Below are 19,516 nucleotides of genomic sequence, written 5' to 3' on the forward strand. Positions count from 1 at the left end.
TTAACTCCCGTAAGACAGTTATTCAAGGGCAATATAGGGGCTTTTCCACTTTCCAAACTGTACTTTGAATATGCTTAATGATTGTAAAGAATATTTTGTAAATGAAATCAAGAAAACTAAAGAAAGTAGAATAGAGGGAGAGAGAAGCCTCCGTGGTTGAGACTGCTTGCAGGAGCTGGGCAGTGGAGGCACACGCTTTTAATCCCAGCACTGGGGAGGGAGAGATAGGTGGATCTCTGTAAGTTTGATACTAGCCTGGTCTACAGAGCGAGTTCCAGAACAGCCAGGACTACATGGAGAAACCCTGTCTCGAAAAACAACAACAAACAAATAAATAGACAACAACAACAACAAAAATACGCTCCAGAAGCAAAGCCCTCTTCTGTCCTCCCTGGGCACCTATAGCCTCATGCACATGCGCACACCCGGAGAGAAAGACACACATACACATAAATAAAAGAAAAATTTTAGAGAAAAAAAAAAGAGGCAAGTAAAATAGAATGTCTGTCATCACTGATACTTCCTTTAATCCTTTCTCTCTCCTCCCTCAGGTTTGCTAGGAAAGGCCACCAACCATTCTTAAAAAACATATGAGATGATCGTAGAAACAGCTTTGAACTCCAGATTTTGCAGCTCGGACGGATCTGTTACATAGATTGCATATATGTTTATTGGAAATATAAGCGTTGGCTGAAATCAGCCCATACTCCTCGACAATGAAAAGAATAGCCACGGGGATAGAACAGCACCTCAATGGCTCTCCTGCCTGGTTATTAGGAAAACACAGGGGAACAGACATCCAAGGAAGGAAGTTTCTTATTTCTTTTCTTTTCAGGGTAATTTAGGTAAATTATAGACATTTTCCTTTCAGAGCAGCAGACTATCAATAGAATTTTAAGTGTGGCTCATTTATATTAATGGCGTCAATTTAGACCTTCTTGGTTCCATCTTCCTTTATGATATCAGCCTTCAGCTGAAATTAAAATAATTTTTTTAAGATTAGTAAGTTGCAAATCAAGAGAAGAATGTTCTGTGTGTGGATCTCAGGTTTGAGTAGAAAAGGAAATAATTTCAGAGCAATCATCTTCTGTGTTTAATGAGTCTGAACGCATCCCATTCAAAACAATGTGAATGGGTTCAGTATAAAAGAATCTATTCCTTGAAAAGTAAAACCGCTTTGCCAAATCTGTCATAGCCCTGAAGGTGTTTCATCTTCAATAAACTATTTAGTGTCAGTCGTATTGCTATCGTGGGTGTGTGTGTGTCGGTGTGTGTGGGTGTGGGTGTGTGTGTGTGTGTGTACACCAATGTGTCTGAGTGTTTGCCCATCTCTCTTACTAGGCAGAGTTATTTTGATCATAGTTTTAAGGTGCAAGTCAATTAGCCCCCATCTTTTGGGGCTTGCGGTGGTGACAGCACATGGCAAAGGAAGAGGTAAGGTGGCACAGACCTCTTAGGGGGCACACACTAATGACCTATGTGACCTTCCAATAAGTCCCACCTGTTACCTATCATCCCCACAAAGTGCCAAGCTGGAAAGTAATTCTCAACACACAGCTTTTCTTGAACAATCTAGACACAGTGGAAAAAATAGAGCATACTCCGTAAGAAATATCTGTCTTTGTGGGCAGGTCAAATAACAAGGAAGCGTGAGTGTGCCCACGCCCCCAGAAAGAAACAGAAGAAACTTTGCTTTCCCTCAAAATGTAGGGAAGGTAGCTCAGTGAGAAAACAGTTACCCCAAGTGAACAAGGCCCCAGGTTTAGTCCCCAATACTAGAAAAGGCCAACAAACATAGTCCAAACTACTGCTGTACATATTCCAAACTGGAGGCGTCTCGGGCACAGTGCAGGAAGCTCCTGGGGACGTTCGTATCATAAGCAAAACATTATGTGGCGTGTGACTATGTCACGCACGCTCCGCTGTGCGTGATTCCTTGAAATGTGGTTCTCCATATATAGTATCCTGTGAAGAGAGCAAGCTCACCCCTCAGCTACTCGCATTTTCCGCATTACGAACGCCGTCTGTTCGTCCTTCTGTCACCAAGTCAAGGCCCTCTAATAGTTGAGAGTCACTTGGGCCTGAAGAGAAATGGATGTTTTATACTATGCCATAAGCCATAAAACTGTGAAAAGCAACTATTACTTGCATCCTCCTTTCCGGGAACCTAAAAGGGGCCAAGGGAGGCAGCACTGAGGCAATGTCTCGTGGGAGAGTGCTTCTAACCCCGGCCCAACCGCAGCAGTGAAACAAGGTGACCGAGTCAATTTCATTTCCTCCAGCCACTTTGACGAGCGGACTGCCTGACTATATTGCTGCTTCCTCCACACTGGCCTCCCACGTGTGGCCACCCAGTGCTCCACTGTCCTTTGGACACCGAGTGGTCAGCTGTCCTCTCCTATAAAAGGCTCAACACACCCTTCTTTTCTCTTTAGCTCCTCCAGCACCACTTAGTTTGTATGTCATACATGTGTGCTCATTTACCAGATTTTAAAGTAATAATTTAACTAAAGCCATAGGTAACGTTTCGTGGACCACTTAATTACCTTAAGTGACCAGTGCTCAATGCGACAGTTATGGATACTAAGAGGAATCTCTGGGCTTAAGTGACTAAACCCATGCAATAGAGAGCAAGCAATAGTCTGTGGAAAAAAAAGAAGAGAAAAAAGAAAGAGAGAGAAGGAGGGGGGAAGGAAAAAAGAAAGGAAGGAAGGGAAGGAGGGAGGGAGGGAGGGAGGGAGGGAGAGAGAGAAGAGAGAAGAAAATTCAAGACATGGGGAGGACCCACAGGCTTCGGCTCCTTCTCCTCCTGCACTGGCCTGGCCCTCCTCTTCACATGCCTTCCTTTCTATTTATTTAGCTCAACTCAGTTGGTGCTGGCTGCCTCTGTGGATCAGGGCTAGCCAGTGGCACCGACTAGAAGATCAGCCAAGGGCACTATCTCTCCAGAACTAGAGTGCTGTGATCTTGGATGGCACAGAACCTTCAAAATATGAAGTTATTTCTTCTGTGTAGTGTGACGCCACCTCCCAAAAGGATGACTTCCCACCACAGCCAGCCCAGCATACACTAGGCATCTAGAAAGCACACTCGTGTGGATGCTGCCGTATAGCCAATGCTCATCCAGTGCAGCAAGAGGAATAATCGTATCTGAGTGTTTGTGAGAAGAGCCTTGAGGTCATTCCAAATATAAATGACCACCTCCACTCAATTCTTCTGTCATCCATTGGATGTTGGGGATACAGAAGTGATGGTCCCAACTCTGTCCTTCTTTCACATTGCCAGGTTAGACAGACACACAGACACACACACACACACACACACACACACACACCAGCCTGACCCTGGGAATGCTCACAGGCAGTGATATTCCAATTTTCTCTAAGACAGTTTACTAGATAGTGACACCATTCATTTAAGGTTCACCTACATCCGAGCAAAGACCAGGGGGAAATTCCTATAGATTTTCATTAGACCACTGCTGTACTTAGAATATATAATCATCCTTTCAAATGATTCAGTTCCTCTACTTTGGAAGTGGATTTGCTGCCAGATGGACCAGTCACACATTCCTGAAGGCTGCAGGAATTAGCAGAGTCTTTGTGGACAACAACAGGCTAATATTTGATAGGATCGGATTTAAGCATTCACAGCACTGGACCAAGGAAATCTGCATCTGATAAACAAATTGTCTAGAAATAACTGAACTAATGAAAATAGCGCCACGCATAGAGATGCTCGCTCACTGACTATGAGCCAAAGTAAGCGCAAGGTGGGGTTCTCAGTCAAAAATGGAAAGACGGGTTAACAAATTGCTATGCCGGCACAATGGGCATTAAGCAATCACTCAAAAGTAGCATTATGGAGATATTATACCACATGGAAAATCCTCAGATAGCATATTAGGTAAGCAAGAAGAAAAGGGGCAGGGCTGCATGTATACTCATGGCTGGTATACGTTGTTTTTACTAATTGCCAACAGACAGGCGAAGGGAGGATAGGAATAGTAAATAATGGCAGATTTGTGGTGATTTGGGTAGCTTCCTTTGTGGGAATGCCTGACTTCCGCCATTTACAAAGAAGATCAATCAATCCTGCATCGATTCAGGTAAGAAGGACCTGGGGGGAGGGACAGATTTTCATCACTGAATCAAGTACCTGTGAGTTCCTGTATGGCCTTCTTCACCTGAAAGCAACCTCTTCCCCAGATGCACAAAGAATGCCCCCCAAAGCCCCGAGTGACAAAGGTGGCTTCCTCGGCTTCCCATTGTAGCTCCAGCTCCGTGGTCCCCACATCCTAATGGCTGCTTTTATCCCACTGGCAGAGTGAGCTCATTAGAAGCCACCATGCTAATGGGAAATGCATTTCCAGGACAAAAGATTTCATCATTCCCACACCAGGGACAGGACGGTGACAGAAGGTAAGCAGCAGATTTGCAGTCACTGAGGTATTTCTTGCCTGGAAATGGAGAACAAATCTCCCTAGGAGGAGACACTAAGCACCCCCAAGCTCCGGAGCTGCAGGGGTATGGGGGAGACCCCAGGTCCTGAGTCCCTGCCAAAGGCTGGCTGCAGGGCTGGCTGCAGGGTCGACCACAGAGCCACCAGTCTCCAAAAATCTTGTCCTTAATAAGAGCACTGTTGGGCTGCTGTTCCCAAGCATTCTCAAATGTCCCAGCATTTGCATGGGGAAGGAAAGGGTGAGGCCAGCAGACACCCCACTCACACCTCTCCTCAGTAGTATTACAAACTGAAATGTAGAAAATAGTTACGAAGAACTGCAGAGTAACTGGGGTCAAGTTTACACTGGCAAAGTGTCCCTCGGGATAAGGGACCAAGGGTCCTTCAGCCTGCTGTCCCCAACAGAATCAGGTGTGTTTTCTCTATCTCAGCAAGGCTTTGCTTCCGCTTCTCCATGGAATTATTTGCAAGGTTCATTCTTTTCTTCTGGTTGATGGCAGCGCTCAGGATGCTTAACTGAGCACTCTGTAGGCCCTCAACACACTGGAGTGGAACTAACTCCAATGAACGGGAAGTCTGAACACTGAACCGAAAGACTAGGGAAGTTGCTCAAGAGAGCTAATGCTGCCCCAAGTGCAATTTTAAAGTGCAGAGTAATCACATCTTCATAAAGCAAAAACAGACCCAAGCATATTCCATCCAAAATATCCCTGCAGTGTGTAACGGATCGTATCTGTGTTAATGACGTCTTTTACTGCAGTTTTTGGTTTGTTGCTTTGGTCCGGGGAGGTACTATTTTATTGTGCTTTTTGATACTAAGTCTCTAATGTCTCATGCATATTTTGCAATTACTAAACCCCCTTACATGGATGGATTATCTTTCCAGTTGCTCAAAAGACAAGTGTGACCAGTGGCCACCAGACTGGGCAGCTCGGAGGGAAATTCCAAAAAAAAAAAGAAAAGTTACAATGCACAAAACACCTTTTTTAGAAGGAAACATTTTTGCAGTGACAATATATTTAATGACAAATTTTCCATAATCTACTTGGTACTGCTTTCAACTTGTTTTAGGTAGTTTTTCGAGGAGGGGGGCAGTTGCATGAACTTGCTTTCACGTGTAACAGCCAGAGGCCATCTCAAGTTACTTCTTCATGCTCTCTGGCTTACTTTCTGAGATAGTCCTCTACCTGAGTCTGGAATCACAGGATTCAGACAGACTAGCCAGCCAGGGAGCGCCGGAACCCATGTGCCTCTACCCCACCACAGCTAGGAAGTGACAAACAGGTAGCTACTTTCCCCTTTGCAAATGTGGACAAATCTAGATCAGAAAAAGTATCAAGAAAATCTCAAATCAAGCCTTTGTCCACAGCCACGCTTGCCATGAAAATCCAGTAAATGCACGCACATGCAAATGCTGCTTGTGTGGCACAGAGTACCCCGGATGTTGCTTCCTACTAGTTTAGACAGATTAATTTGTGCTGTTTCATTCAGCACTTTCCAGAGAGCTATATAATCTTCTTCTAAAGCTAATATTTCTCTCACATATATTATAAATATGAACTTAATGGGATCACGATGACATCAGCACCAGGGGGACCCAAGAATACCACAAGCTCCTCTAAAATCCAGCTGTTCCTTTCTTCCACCCTTCCACGGGGCTTGTCCCACACAGGAATCCCCTGACACACAAAGTATTCAAGCATGGTGCAGGCAGGGCACCAGCACCCACTGTTCCAACACTGAGACTAAGCCCAAGGGTGAGTGAAGAGGATTATATTCTCTTCCTACTCTCCCCACCCTATCGCCCTAATGCCCTTGCTGCCCGAGCCTACATGAACTTGAGACTAGTTCAGTTGGATGTGGAAATTGTGAGCTGCTCAGCCACTGGCAATGAAGAGAGAACAACAGCCCTGGTGGCCAGGCCAAGAGGTGAGACCCTGCGAAGGTCACTTTACCTCAGTTTACCACAGAAATCAAGTCATGATTCAGGACACTACCCCATAGAAACCAAGACTAACAGAGGTCTAGACACCGGCCAATCAGACAAGCACGTCCCTCCCTTTGGGGTAAGGTGGCAGCTGTGAGAAAAAATAAAGTCCCTTCCCCCAGGACTCTCCAAGGTTTCTGACCTCAGAGGGAGCGGTTATTGTCTTCCGTTCCCAGGTGGAAATCGATAAACTCTGAGGAGCAAGGCTCCAACAGGTTTGGAGATTAAACTATACGACAGCCTCCCCAAAGAATCAAGCAGACAGCTCTGGGCTCCTCAGAAGGCAAAGGGTGTGCAGGAAACTGGAGCAAAGCCCTGTGTGGGAGTCTGGGAAAGAAAGTCCCTAAGGCTTGTCAGTCCCGAGCTGTGTGGCCAAGATCTTCACAGAACAGGCATCAGTGACATAGGTCTGCAGCTCCGCAGATCCTCCCCTGCCAAGTGTTAAAACATGGATTACCTGGATGGGTTCTTCTTTTCTGTTTTTCTCTATTTCTCTCCTCTTTTAATAAGAAAGCAGAGGCTACTGAACTATTTTCCTTACACACTACACCAAATTTTGTGCCCACACACTACCTTCGTCCTCTGAAGATGCGTTTCCCAATATCCAATACGCACCAAGGATGAAAAGATAAGATGAAAACCTCCCAAACACACCTAAAAGAGCTTCTCCAAACTGATCAAACAAGGTCAAGTCCTGTGGTTGGGAGACAATAGCGTGTGTTCGCCTGTCCCAACATCTCCCCAAGCTGACCCAAGCCAGGGAGTGCAGCAGCAAGGCAAAGCCAAAGAGTGTGGAGCTTTTTCAGCTGCCTTGTGACCATGAAGCCACCAGCCTTGCTTGATTAAAAAGGATAATGAGAACATGGGTACTGTTGGCAGAAAGGGGTCTGGAATCCTGATCAGCCCTCGTCCTGTGTGCATGTTCCTGCCTCCCGATGGCTCTGTCCCCGAAGAGTCCCCTTTGTTGTTTCAAGGTGAACATTTCTCTCTCCCCAGTGGAAGAGAGTACCTGCCAATCAAAGTACCTGCCAAGCCAATCCAAACACACTGGGAAGGGTGGGTGAAATTTATGAGGCGATGATGGGTACTTGTCAGTGAGGAATTAACGGTAGTGTTTTAGCTACTGTGTGTTTCATTTATATTTAAGGGTTCTGACCTTCTAGAGACACATACTGAAGTTTGGGGGTCAAATGACATGAAATGTGAGGGTGATTTTTCCCCATAAAGGAATTTATTGAGTATGAGAAAGATTAGGAGATGACGGCTATTTGGGGATGACAGTTAAAGCTGGTCAGGGGCACACGGAAGTGTGTCTTTCTATTCTTTCCACTCTGGTGTACATCCGAATTTTTACTATTTTATTAAAACAATAAGTAGTAATCAAGGAAAAAGAAACTAAGGACATCTTTCAAGGGCCTTGCTGAGAGGGCTACTTGGTCCCTCCTCAGCACCCCACTTCCTTAGGCTATCACAGGCCATTCAATATCAACAGCAGAAGGTGGGGTACATTCATCCTATTTCTCTTTAAGACTACAATCTTGGTCTCTATCTCCATCTGCCTCAGGAGAAAGATTTAGCTTTTGATCCCTTGGAAGAAACAACATCCTCTGGGATATTGAAAATGACAGGAGACCGCCTACAAAACCCTTCAGTTTACCCTGAGAGTCTGCAGGCATCGCCACGCTCTGGATCCAGGAGTTAACAGTGCATGACGAAGACACATTCTTGGTAAGAATTTAATTTAGCACAGTCCAGACGGGCTGATGAGACAAACTGGCAGCAGCTCCACAGGGCAGGCGGAGCAGCGAGGCTATAAAACACAAGACAATTCCCATCTTTAAATCGCTTCCTCTCCGACTGCCGGTGCCCTAGAATCGTGGCTAACCATCAGTCACCCTGCGATCTCAATTCTAGAAACACCCTTCACTGAAATAATAGGGGAAATTCGCAAAGAAATCTGGGGGGCTGAGGTCTGTTGATAATGGGTGAAAAGCAGAGAAAACCCCCAAGTGCTCCTCAGAATGAAGCCGTTAAATAATTGATTAGCAAACAGTGCAGTTGTAAGCACTCATCAAAATGCAAAAGTCTGAAGTATGCCACTTAGTCAGCTGGGTTCTAGAACACGCCCTACAACAGAATCTGTTTTAAAACAAACAGGAAGGAGTGGTACATGCCAGGAAATATTAACTGGTATTCTGGGTCAGAAACAATGAACTATTTTTGCTGTCTTGGTGATTTTCATGATCTGGCTTTTTTCAATGCGCATGTATTTTAAAAACACCCCTAAAAACTATTAAAAGCTTTTTTTCCCCTTTCTGCCATAGAATCTCAGTATGTACCCCAGGCTCCTGCTCCTGGAGATGCTCCTGTCTCAGCTTCTTCTGTTCTGGCATTACAAGGGGGCACCACCTAGGTCAGAGAAAAGTTATCTCGTTTACAATGAGATACAAAATCATGACGGTACCTACGGCAGGAAAGACATGTTTCCAGAGCCAGAGAAGTCAGGGTGGTGCCCCTAAGCAAATAAAAGCGGGCTCCAACAGGAAGAAGGCCTGTCTTTCCGTAGACACCTTGTACTAAACAATACTCTGTTCCAGGCATCATCCCAGGCCTTGAAACAGAATGAACGGTATGTTTTCCTTGCCCCCACAGGGTTTTCAGCCTAATGGGATGAAAGTCTCCATTGTGCCTGACTGGGAGAACATAGGGAAAGGGCTAACCCTACCTCCTCGGCAGGAATAGAAAAGAGTCTCTGAGGGAGTGCTCAAGGAGCAAAGAAAAGCTATGGGGGCAGCCTCTGGGGTATGAAGATGAGGAGCTGGGAGTGGGGGGGGAAGCTGAGCGAGGAATAACACAACACAGTTGGACCATGGAGTAAGGGGTGAGGTTGGGGAAGTGAGCAGACTCCTGATACACAGAGCCCCAAATGTCTCCCGGAAGCATAGGGGCCATTCTACAGACACCAGGAACCGCTGAAAGCCCTGGGCTTTCCCCAGGGGAATCAGTCCCCCAGTTCAGAGAAACAGCCACTAGTTGGCTGGCCTAAGGAAGGATTTCTCAATACCCGTTGTACACCTGCAGCTGAGTCTGTGAATTCGGGGTTTCACATCACGCGACCCAAGAGGGGAACTGCTGCCATCTTTACCTTCTAGATGGGGAAGCTGGGACTCAGTACAGGGCAGCCAATTCCCAAGCTAAGAAGCAGCGGGTGTGGGCGTCCCTCCCAGGCTGACCTCACATGTTTGGGCTTGGGAGCCACTAGAATGGATCTCAACTGTTCCCTCCCAGTCTGTCCATATTTACAGATGATCACAAATGTGTGAAACAATTTCTACCAAAACAAATTTATTCCCTCTATGCAATAAGAGGGAAGGGGGGGCTTTCTTGACCACAAAAATAAGATTTTTTTTCTGTTTTTTGTTTGAAGCAAGGAAGAATGAGATGAAATAGGATTTGTCAAGGGAGCTTTTTTTTCTTCTTCCTCAAGAGAAATCATTTGGGAGCAGGTCTTTGTTTTTGACTTTTTTTTTTCCAACAAGGAGACACAGGTGAAAAATACGAGGCAAGAACCAGGGAAAACACAAGCAGGGGAGGGGACAGACTTTAAATGGGGTCGGGGAGCTGAGAGCGGAAACATTAATATTAACTTGAAGAGCTGGGCCACATGAGTGCAGATGGAGGGAAAGGAATATCTCCAGTGATTCCCAAGTTATTTAAAGAGATACAGAAACCAGCATTTATGCAGAATCGCTGCCAAGCAGGGAAAAAGAACAACCTTCAGTCAGAATACATTTGCGAAGCAACTATACTATCTACAGTAAAGCAGACAGAAATCATTAAAACAAAGAAACAAACAAACAACTTCTGCCCCCGGGAAACTCCAGTGCAGTGGGGAGAAGATGCACACACACACGTAATCTTGACCATGATTGTGTCAGGTAAGGAGACAGCGAATGGAACCCATAGCTACATGGAACATGAGCTTTGACCACAGGTCAGATGACAAGTGGCTACTTAAGCCAGGGAAGGAGGCAAAGAGATGCCAAAGAAATGCAAAAGAGGTGTTCAGAGGCCAACCAGAGGACGGCAATAATCTGCACGACCAAATGGAACTCTAGCAAGGAGGGATGTATAAGGTAGATGTTGACCAGTTCATTTTAGCCTAAGGACCCTGTTACATAATTCTCCCCACTTTTACTATGAGAAAACTGAGGCCCGGAAGAGTTAAGCCACTTGGAAGAAGTGTCACCACTAGCTAGGGAATCCATACTCAGTTTTGCCTGACTGTCCAGCTGCCTCTATATACCTCTTCATCTATGACGCACCAACTGTATATCTCCCTGGCAACGGCGAGCACTGTAATAGCATATGGAGTACATGCCAGCTTATGGTTACTCACTTGAGTTCATGCACCTCAATATTTGATGGCATTGTTATAGGAAATTACTATCTACTTTCAAGAGCGAGAAACATCGCCGAATTCAGAGCACAGGATGAAGGGCGGAGACATTGGGACATTACTAGCTTAGCACGCACTTAAACAAAGTGACTGACTAAGCTATTTAAAACTTTGGCTTAAAATGATGCTGCTTTTAGATAGGAATGCAAAAATGGTCCAACCACTTTGGAAAAGACTTTGGCAGTTTCTTATAGAGTTAAACATATAGTTACCGAATGATACAGCAATCCCACTTCTGGGCACTCAACCAAGAGAAACAAAAATGTATGCTCACATAAAATCTATACGCAATAGCATATAGCAAAGTTTCTTCACCATCACACCAACTGAAAACAATCCAAACGCCCTTCAGAAGATTAATGGACAAGCACTGTGGTACATCCATCCATATAATGGAAAAGTATTATGCAAGATAACAACAAACCTATTTACATATGCATATACCCAATATAAGTAAATCTCAAAGAGTGGCTATGTGAAAAAAACCCAGACTCAAAAAGATATATAACATTTTATGACAACATGGGGAAAGCAAAATTACAGGGAGGAAAACCAATGAGTGGCAGCTGAAAAGGTGAATAAAGAATTCCTGTCAGTTTGTGGTTGATGTGTGTGCCTGTGTATGTGTGGGTGTGTGGTGTTATGTTATTTTGCTGAGAGATGAAAAGGTTTTATGTTCTAGTACAGTATTGCATTATTAGGCAGATTAATGTTCCTTAAAGATGTCCACACTCCCTAGCCCCATTATATGATAATGTTATATGATAAATGGGATTTTGTACACAGAATTAAGCTTGCTAATCATCAAACAATAGGATAAGAAAATCTGAGCTGATCAGGGAGTGGGCCTACAAGCCACTGACTTCTGCCGCTAACTTGAGTGAGCAGAGATATAGTTTCCCCCTAGACTCTCCAGAAAGAGCACAACCCCACCAGCATCTGGGTTTGGACCCTTAGAGACCCAAAGCAGAGAAAACAGTCAACTTGCTGGGTTTTTGACTTGTGCAAACTGACAAAATTAATCTGTGTTGTGCTAAGCCGCTAATTTGTGACAACTTCTTACTTAAGCAATAAAAACCTAATGTAAGAGTCATCAAACATTGTTTTCCAAACCACTAGAACTATGCTCTTAAGAAAGCTCTAGTACTGGGTAGATTTTTTTTTCTTTTAATTCTTTGAAAGATCAGTGGACCAGATGGCAAACTCTCAAGTATAGCTCGTTTCTTCACACCTGGATCTGCAGTCTGTCAGGTGCCTTCCTTTCCTCTCCATGCACTCTGGAAAACTAACGCCAAGCTCCCAAGTCCCGAGGTCATTTTCCTCACCAGTGGCCAGTTCCGGGTTTGTGGCTGACTGTGTGACCCTCAGAGCTTACACAGTCTCGGGGGAAAGGCTTATGTTCTCAGGGCTGCAAACGGAAATGCCCAACAAGAAGAAACTGAGGTAGGAAAGGCTGTATCAAAGAACCATTTGGAACTGGCCAAGCCAGAGGTTTCCCAGAAGTACAGATGCTTCACAACCAAGAGGCAGAGCCCCCAGTGATGGATGACTCACCAAGATTTTAGCAGCTAATGAAGGTGTCCTCTGAGAAACCCTATAAATCCAGTAATTTTCTCTGATGAGATAATGTGGTACAAGAAAAAGGCCCCTTTCTAATCCCAAGCCCTCCCCTCCCGCTCTGGCCCACCACCAGTGCCAGTGGCTCTCCCAATTCTCAACAAGCTGAACATAATAGCATTTCTTTTCTCTAGTTTTTATGGTCTTTTTAGTATAATTAATGATCTCTTATAAAGCCCGCTCAGAGGAATGGCACTTGGAATTATTGTTTCTTTTAACTATTCCCCACATCCTGCTGTCTGTAAAGTCAAGTCAGTAAGCTAAGTTGCTATATCAAAGCAGAGACTGGCGTGATTGTTTAGGCGGGAAAGTGCCAGCTACACAAATATGAAGACTCAAGGTAAGCCTCTAATGTCCACAGATGAAGCCAGGCATAAGGGCACACGCTTGTAATTCCAAAACCGGGAACTCAAAGGCAAGGGCATCCCTGGCTCTCAGTGCCCAGCCTGTCTTGCCCAACTGGCAAACTCCAGGTTCAGTGAGAGACCCTGTCTCAAAAAAAAAAATAGATGGAAAGCAGCTGAGAGAGAAACCTCAATGCCAACTTCTGGCTTCCACACACAAGTACTCACACATTCACTCGCCCTCTCTCACACACATACATGAGAAAAACTACACCAAAGATTTCCAGGCTAACAGCAGATATTGCAATACCATCTATGGGTAAGGCCCTAGAAAGTACAAAGGAGCAAAATCTGCATGGATCTTACCTGTAGAGCAGCTGAAACTACCACTAGATATGTAATCAAGCTAGCAATACGATAAGGGGAAGCATTGAGATCATATGTAAAATATATACAAGCATATTTGTGATAGTTTAAATAAAAATGTCCTCTATAGGCGCATGTATCTGAACAGTTAGTCTCTGGCTGGGGGTGAAGTTTGGAGAGGTTACGGAACTTTTAGGAGGCACAGCCTTGCTGGACAAAGTGGTCACCGAAGACTGGCTTTGAGAGTCAGTTAGAGCCGCACTCCCTGTTTGCCCTCTGCCTGTGTTGGTGCGTGAGGATGCCAGCTGCCACATCTCCCCAGTCACTGAGGACTTTCCCTCTGGAACCATTGGCCCAAATAAACCCTTCCAGAAGACTTCGGTGATGGCATTCTATCTCTCACAGCAGCAGAAGGTAATGAATATCGGACCATTAGGTCAGAGGAGAGAGAGGCTGTTTGTGGCTGGAAAACTCGGGGTGGAGGAAAGGAGAAAAAGGTTTGGCATAGAAACTTCAAACAGAACAGGGGTGGTGAGGTGACTCTTCCAAGATGGAGCATGTCCTTAGATGAAAACCAGAAATTACACCTGGAAATCCTCCTCTGTTGACATACAACAACGTAAGAACTGAACAGGACTTTAAGGGGGGAAAAATTGATCTCTGCTTCAAAACTAAGAACTTTCGGGTTTCTGACCTCAGACTAACAGCTAAAGAACATCCTCCTTTGTGTCTGCTGAGGGTAAAAATTTCTGGGTGGTTCTAAGTTCTAGGTTCTCTGGACATCCTCACCATTTACCCTACCCGCCGAGGCTGTTTCTATGTATAATTGAGTCATGAGACTTTCTTCGTGGTATTTAAGAATCATACACGCTGCCTGACCGTGTTTACATCTATATTAATAATTAGGAATGGGAAGGGTCTTAAGGCCAAGTAAATACAAACCTCAACTCTTAACCATATGAGTGTGGTCTGTTCTATATGTTCTTGAGTCAAAAGATGCACAAAGTAGTACATACAGCAACATCCCCCAGGCTAGTCACCAAATGGAAGCAGACCAACTACCTCCCAACAGCTAAAGGGCTTGGTGGCACACGCCTGCAATCACAGTGCTGTGAGGGCTAATGCAGGGGGCTCATGAAGTCAAAGCCAGCCTGGGCTACAAAGCTAGACCCTCTGTAATATATCCATGCTATATTTGGCACCCAATGTGGGGCTCAAACCCACAACCCTGGGATTAAGAGTCTCATGCTGTACCATCTATTAATCTGGTGGAATACTACTGCAAGCAAGATCAACTTGACAAGCATAACATTGTAAGGTTGGTTGCCAGAAATATAACAGAAAACCCACTATAGGGTTTTACGTCAATAAAAAAAATAAGTAAAATTTATATGTGATATTGAAATCAGACCATTGGTTACCCTGAGGTGTTGGGGACTGAAGGTGACTCTAGAGAAACCTCTAAGATCCTGAAAGTGCCTGTTTCTTAGACAGAAAGGTGGTTATTGGAAAACCATAGTTCATAAAATCATCAAGTTAACTGATAAACTTTTCTACACACTGCTTTATCTCAGTAAATTATCTTTAAAAATTCATTATATTAAAGAAATATAGTAGGATGAGCAACAACAACCTTAAAATTGAAGTGCAGTACGTATATTCACATTCATAACTTTCTCTTAAAATTCTTCTGTGTCTGCTTGCTCTAGCTTCGTATTAATGTGCACATTTAGGCGGGGAATAAGCATAGGCTCACAGTAACTGTACTAAAACTAAGGATCTCTGCTTGCACAACTAAAAGGATTTATTACTCTTCTTCACTGGTCCTTGGAGAGGAGGAAGGTGGGGGAGGAGAAGGAGCAGAGGATTTTAAGAGTTAAAGCAGCAGGGGTATGGGAAGAACTTCAGGCCTTTTAAAGCATCGGAAGAAGGGGGGGAATACCAACACAAGGCCACCAGATCATTTTCAGCAGCTGAACAATTGTTACTTTAAAAAATGTTACAAGCCAAGAGGGAGGGACTAAGTGCCTAGCAACTACCACTCGGCTTGAACCACGCCTCACTCAGGGAACAACAGATCCGGCTATGATGGGATCTCATGCTAGAAGCTGTAACCCTAGCTCCAGGCTGCCATGAATACATCACTAGCCCATAGATGCCATTAAGTATAGGACTGCCTCATCAATAACTGTAGCACACATCCTTTTCTGCAAGTTAACACTACGTAAAGGAAAATATCCCTTTCCTACCCTTAGGTCAGGTACCAGAATGAGTGACCGCCCATCCACACAGCATTCAGAGCTCTGTGTTTTCCTTTAGCTGTGAAAACCGGGAGGGAAGGGATCATGCTCTGCAGGAAAAAACAAAGGCGCCTTCTTAAGCCAGATATAAGATGAAGACCCCAGGCCAGGGCTTGGCCTCTAATCCCCTACAGAGGAAAATACCCACCTACCAGTACAACTAGCACCTGCTTGTCCAAGGTCCCTTTGCAGTGACTGCAGCAGGCAACCTTGCCAAAGATGCTGGGGACAGCCTAGGCAGAGGAGCGCGGGCCTCACACTTGGAAAAGGCCAAGTGTTCTCTAGCTATACTCTCAGAAAACTGTCACCTGTCAATCACTTGACCTAAATACAACAGTCACTGAGGGAATGGGGGGAAGGGGAGGGGGTAGTCCGAGCATGCTCAGTGATGGAGATGACATCACTTAATCAATGCTGGAGTCGGGAAGGCTGCATCAGCAGCCTGGAGCTGGCTGCCAGGAACGTGTCAGTGGGGACCTAGAGGCTCGCATTAACTCAGTCCCTTCCCACACGGCTGGAATACAAAGAGGGCACCGTGGGCCACACACTCGAGGGAGAGCAGACTAAGAACGGGGGTGGGGACAAGGCTAGTTTATTTCATTTGGTATATTCCCTTAAGAATTATAAGCCATTAGTATCCCCTCCCCCTTCCAGCAGCCAGACTGCAGAAGGGGAGCTAAGTTGGGGAGAGGCACTTTGTGGGGAAAGGCAGGGAAGGGTGATCAAAGGGGAGATCCTGGATATGCTGAAATAACTTCTGCTATTGTCACAGAGTGGCTATTTAGGAACTCCCTCTTTCAGCAGATTGGACAGTCCTCCCTCCACCCTGAGCAAGGATATCAGACTACCTGCGGACACTCGGGAGAGAGGATGGGGGTGGGGGAGAGCATCTAGCAAAGAAAGCACGAATCTAGGACAATTTGGGGTAATAGGAAGCGGGAGACTTGAGAGACCTCCTAGGGATACCAAGAGCACCCCTCACCTTCCACACGGGGAGCAAGGTGAAACCGCCTATGCGAGGCCCAGGCGAGCATTTTGTCTTTCTTGCACCTTTCCCTCCCTACCTTTTTGGTTAAGGTCTTAAGACAAACAGAAGCCTGGATGCATCTGCGGGTTGTAGAGCTTATACTTTTGACCAAGGCCCGGGCATCCCGACTTGCTGGCAACCCGAAACACTGCCCACGCGGCGGCGAGCGTGGGAACAATAGGCCCACCCGAGCCCCCACCCGCGAACAATGGCGGACCTCGCACGCCCCCGCCGCCCCGCGCCACCGCCACCGGGAGGGAGTCATCGGCCAAGTGCTCTCGTCTGGTCCAGCCGCGAGCCCAGCCCCGCAGGGATGTCCAAGGGGGTGTCCGGGAGATTTCTGCAGTGCAAACCCAGAGGAGGGGCGAGATACCAAGGCCACTTACCCCGATCACCACCGTCTCGTCGCCTTTGAATTTAGGGATGAATTTGTCCCCGCGGAGGATCTCCGCTTCGTTGAGGGGCCGGAACCGGCACATCACTTTGATGCTGCATTCGGCTGGATCCGCCATCTCGGGACGTTGCAGGAGGGGACGCGGGGATGGGTGGGGGGCCGGGCTGGGCAGCGCCACCGATGAGGTCGCGAACCAACCGTTGCCCGCAGCTAGGCCACCTCCCGCAGCCTCCCGCAGCTTCTCAGCAGGTCATCGCTAGTCTGCGCTGGACAGCCGGGCTGCTCTGGGAAGGAGAGCAGCCTATCAGCTGGGCCCCCTTGCTGCTGTTCTCCAGCCCGGTCCTACGCCCTGGCCCACCTGGCCGCTGGAGGACTAGGCGATGCGCAGGGAGAGATCCCCGCCTGGCTCAGACCTCCCGGGCTCCGGCGCGCTCAGCCATCCTGCGTCAGCACCAGGGTGCTCCGACACCTCCAGGCCCGCCCCTCTGCCCCGCCTCGGCACGGTGATGTCACTGCAGAGCCCGCCCTACCCTGGGTGTGAGCGCTGCGCATCCTGGGACTTGTAGTCAGTCACCCTACCTACAGGTAGGATGCTTGGATTAGTTTGTGAGGACACCCCCTCATCCCCACTCCCCACCCCCGGGGAGCTACAGGACTGATGTGACTGCACAAGCCAAGAGCAGAATGGAAGCCATAGTTAATATTCCCGGTTAAACACTTCATAAAAAAAAAAAAAAAAAAACAACAGGTCACATCTTTTCTTGATCCCAAAGAGAAAATACTTATTAACACAGTGTATAACTCAACAGCCGAAGAGTGTTTCTCCGTGTAGCAGTTTTTGCAAGAGTTCTAAGGAAAACAGGAAGGAAATGAGATTTGCATGGAAGCCAGTGATGTCTGGAAACGCCTGCACATAGGTAGTTCTTAACAGTTCAGATTCGATGAAAGTCAAGGACTTTGTCACTGCAAAACTAAGTCAGGAAACAGATCCGCACACACACATATTTGGCATGGTACTTTAGAGCTTGGAGATTGAAACTGCCTCTTGAGTCCCAAATCAGGAACCTCTCAACCAAGTGTGATGGTGCATGCTTGGAATCCCAACACTCAGAAGACAGCTTGGGACAAGTGTGTATGTGTATGTGTATGTGTGTGTGTGCGTGCGTGCGTGTGTGTGTGTGTGTGTGTGTGTGCATGTATGTATGTATAGGACCTCTCAGTTACAACCAATCATACATCAGTTTCTAATTCTGTTGAGAATCCTGCAGAATGAACAGAATGTATAGAAAATCAAATCCAAAGTTCTTGACAGGCCCAGGCCCCCATAATCACATTTATCTGAATATATGTAAGCTTCCTTCTCTTCTGTAACTTCCTGTTTCAACAATTACAATCTAATAGGTATCAAACTTCTTGAAAGGTCTTCCACTCAACTGTCCTGCTTTTTTCCCCTAATATTTGTATAGGCCATTTGCTCTGCTGGACTGGTGAATTCCTGTCCATCCAGGTCTTGGTGACCTTATGAAGGATGATAGAAATGTGATAAGAGTCACCAAAGCAAGTGGAGAACTTATTAGAATACAAATGGTCTTACTTATCTATTCAAGAAGGTACTAAACAGCCAAGCCAGAGAAAGGGTGGGCTACTAGAACTCTGCCTTTGGGGCTATTATCTCAGTACTGATCTTTTTCTTACTCAGGACCAATCCCCACCTGTCAGGAAACCAAGTGCCAACAGCTTATCATTCTCCAGCATAGATACAGATAGGTGGTTTTTCCAAGTTTGGATTTGAAACCTCCCAGGAAAGGTCTATGGATGGTCTAGGATTAGGCTAGCATCTGCCACTAGCACAATAAACTAGAGTCAGAATGTTTGGAACTTCATGAAGGACTCTCATAAGAGGAAGGTTCCAGAAAGAAAAGTGATGCATTCCCATGTCCCACAAGAACACACTGTCCCACAAGGACACCCAGTAACTACATGTTCGTCACAGTTTGCCAACACTTATTTGTCAAGCCTAAGACTACCTCTACAGAAAAATGTTCCTAAGGGCCTGCGGCTGGTTGTCCTTACTTAGTGCCTCAGGCTTCTGTGTCTGCATCATTACGTTGAGACAAAGAAAACCTCCTTGCTTTGTGCCACCTGCAACACGGAGTGCAGAGTGGAAAGAACACTGAGTGAAGAAGTCACCAGAGCACGAATACTTCCTCTCTCACCTGTGGCAAGGTATTTAGTTTCCTTCAGACTCAGTTTTCTAGTCTCTGTCATTAGAATAGTAATAGTGCCTCAGAACGTTTTCAGCAAATTAAGAACAATATTACTTGTAAAGGTTTAGCATGGTGTTTGATATATATATATATATATATATATATATATATATATATATAAAATATTACACACACACATATATATATTGGCTTCTATATATAATAAGGCAATTTTTAGATGCTGTTATTATTCATTTTTCAAGACAAGATTTCTCTTGTGAAACAGTTCTGGAATGCAAGCTTCCTGCCTAACTGAGAAGACAGATCCACTGAAGTGAACATTTCTAAACCATA

General features: G+C 45.7%; 1 protein-coding gene across 1 annotated transcript in view; it reads right to left on the minus strand.

Annotated features, from left to right (window-relative positions):
* Kif5c (kinesin family member 5C) overlaps window positions 1–17,370 on the minus strand; it is a 153,153-nt gene extending 135,783 nt beyond the window's left edge. The window contains exon 1 of the mRNA XM_038337821.1: window positions 16,948–17,370. Coding sequence (XP_038193749.1) covers window positions 16,948–17,073 — 126 coding nt within the window. The 5' untranslated portion in view covers window positions 17,074–17,370. The remainder of the gene's footprint in view (window positions 1–16,947) is intronic.
* Window positions 17,371–19,516: the final 2,146 nt, after the last annotated feature.

This window comes from Arvicola amphibius, chromosome 7 (assembly GCF_903992535.2).
Source record: "Arvicola amphibius chromosome 7, mArvAmp1.2, whole genome shotgun sequence".
In the NCBI taxonomy this organism is placed as follows: Eukaryota; Metazoa; Chordata; class Mammalia; order Rodentia; family Cricetidae; genus Arvicola; species Arvicola amphibius.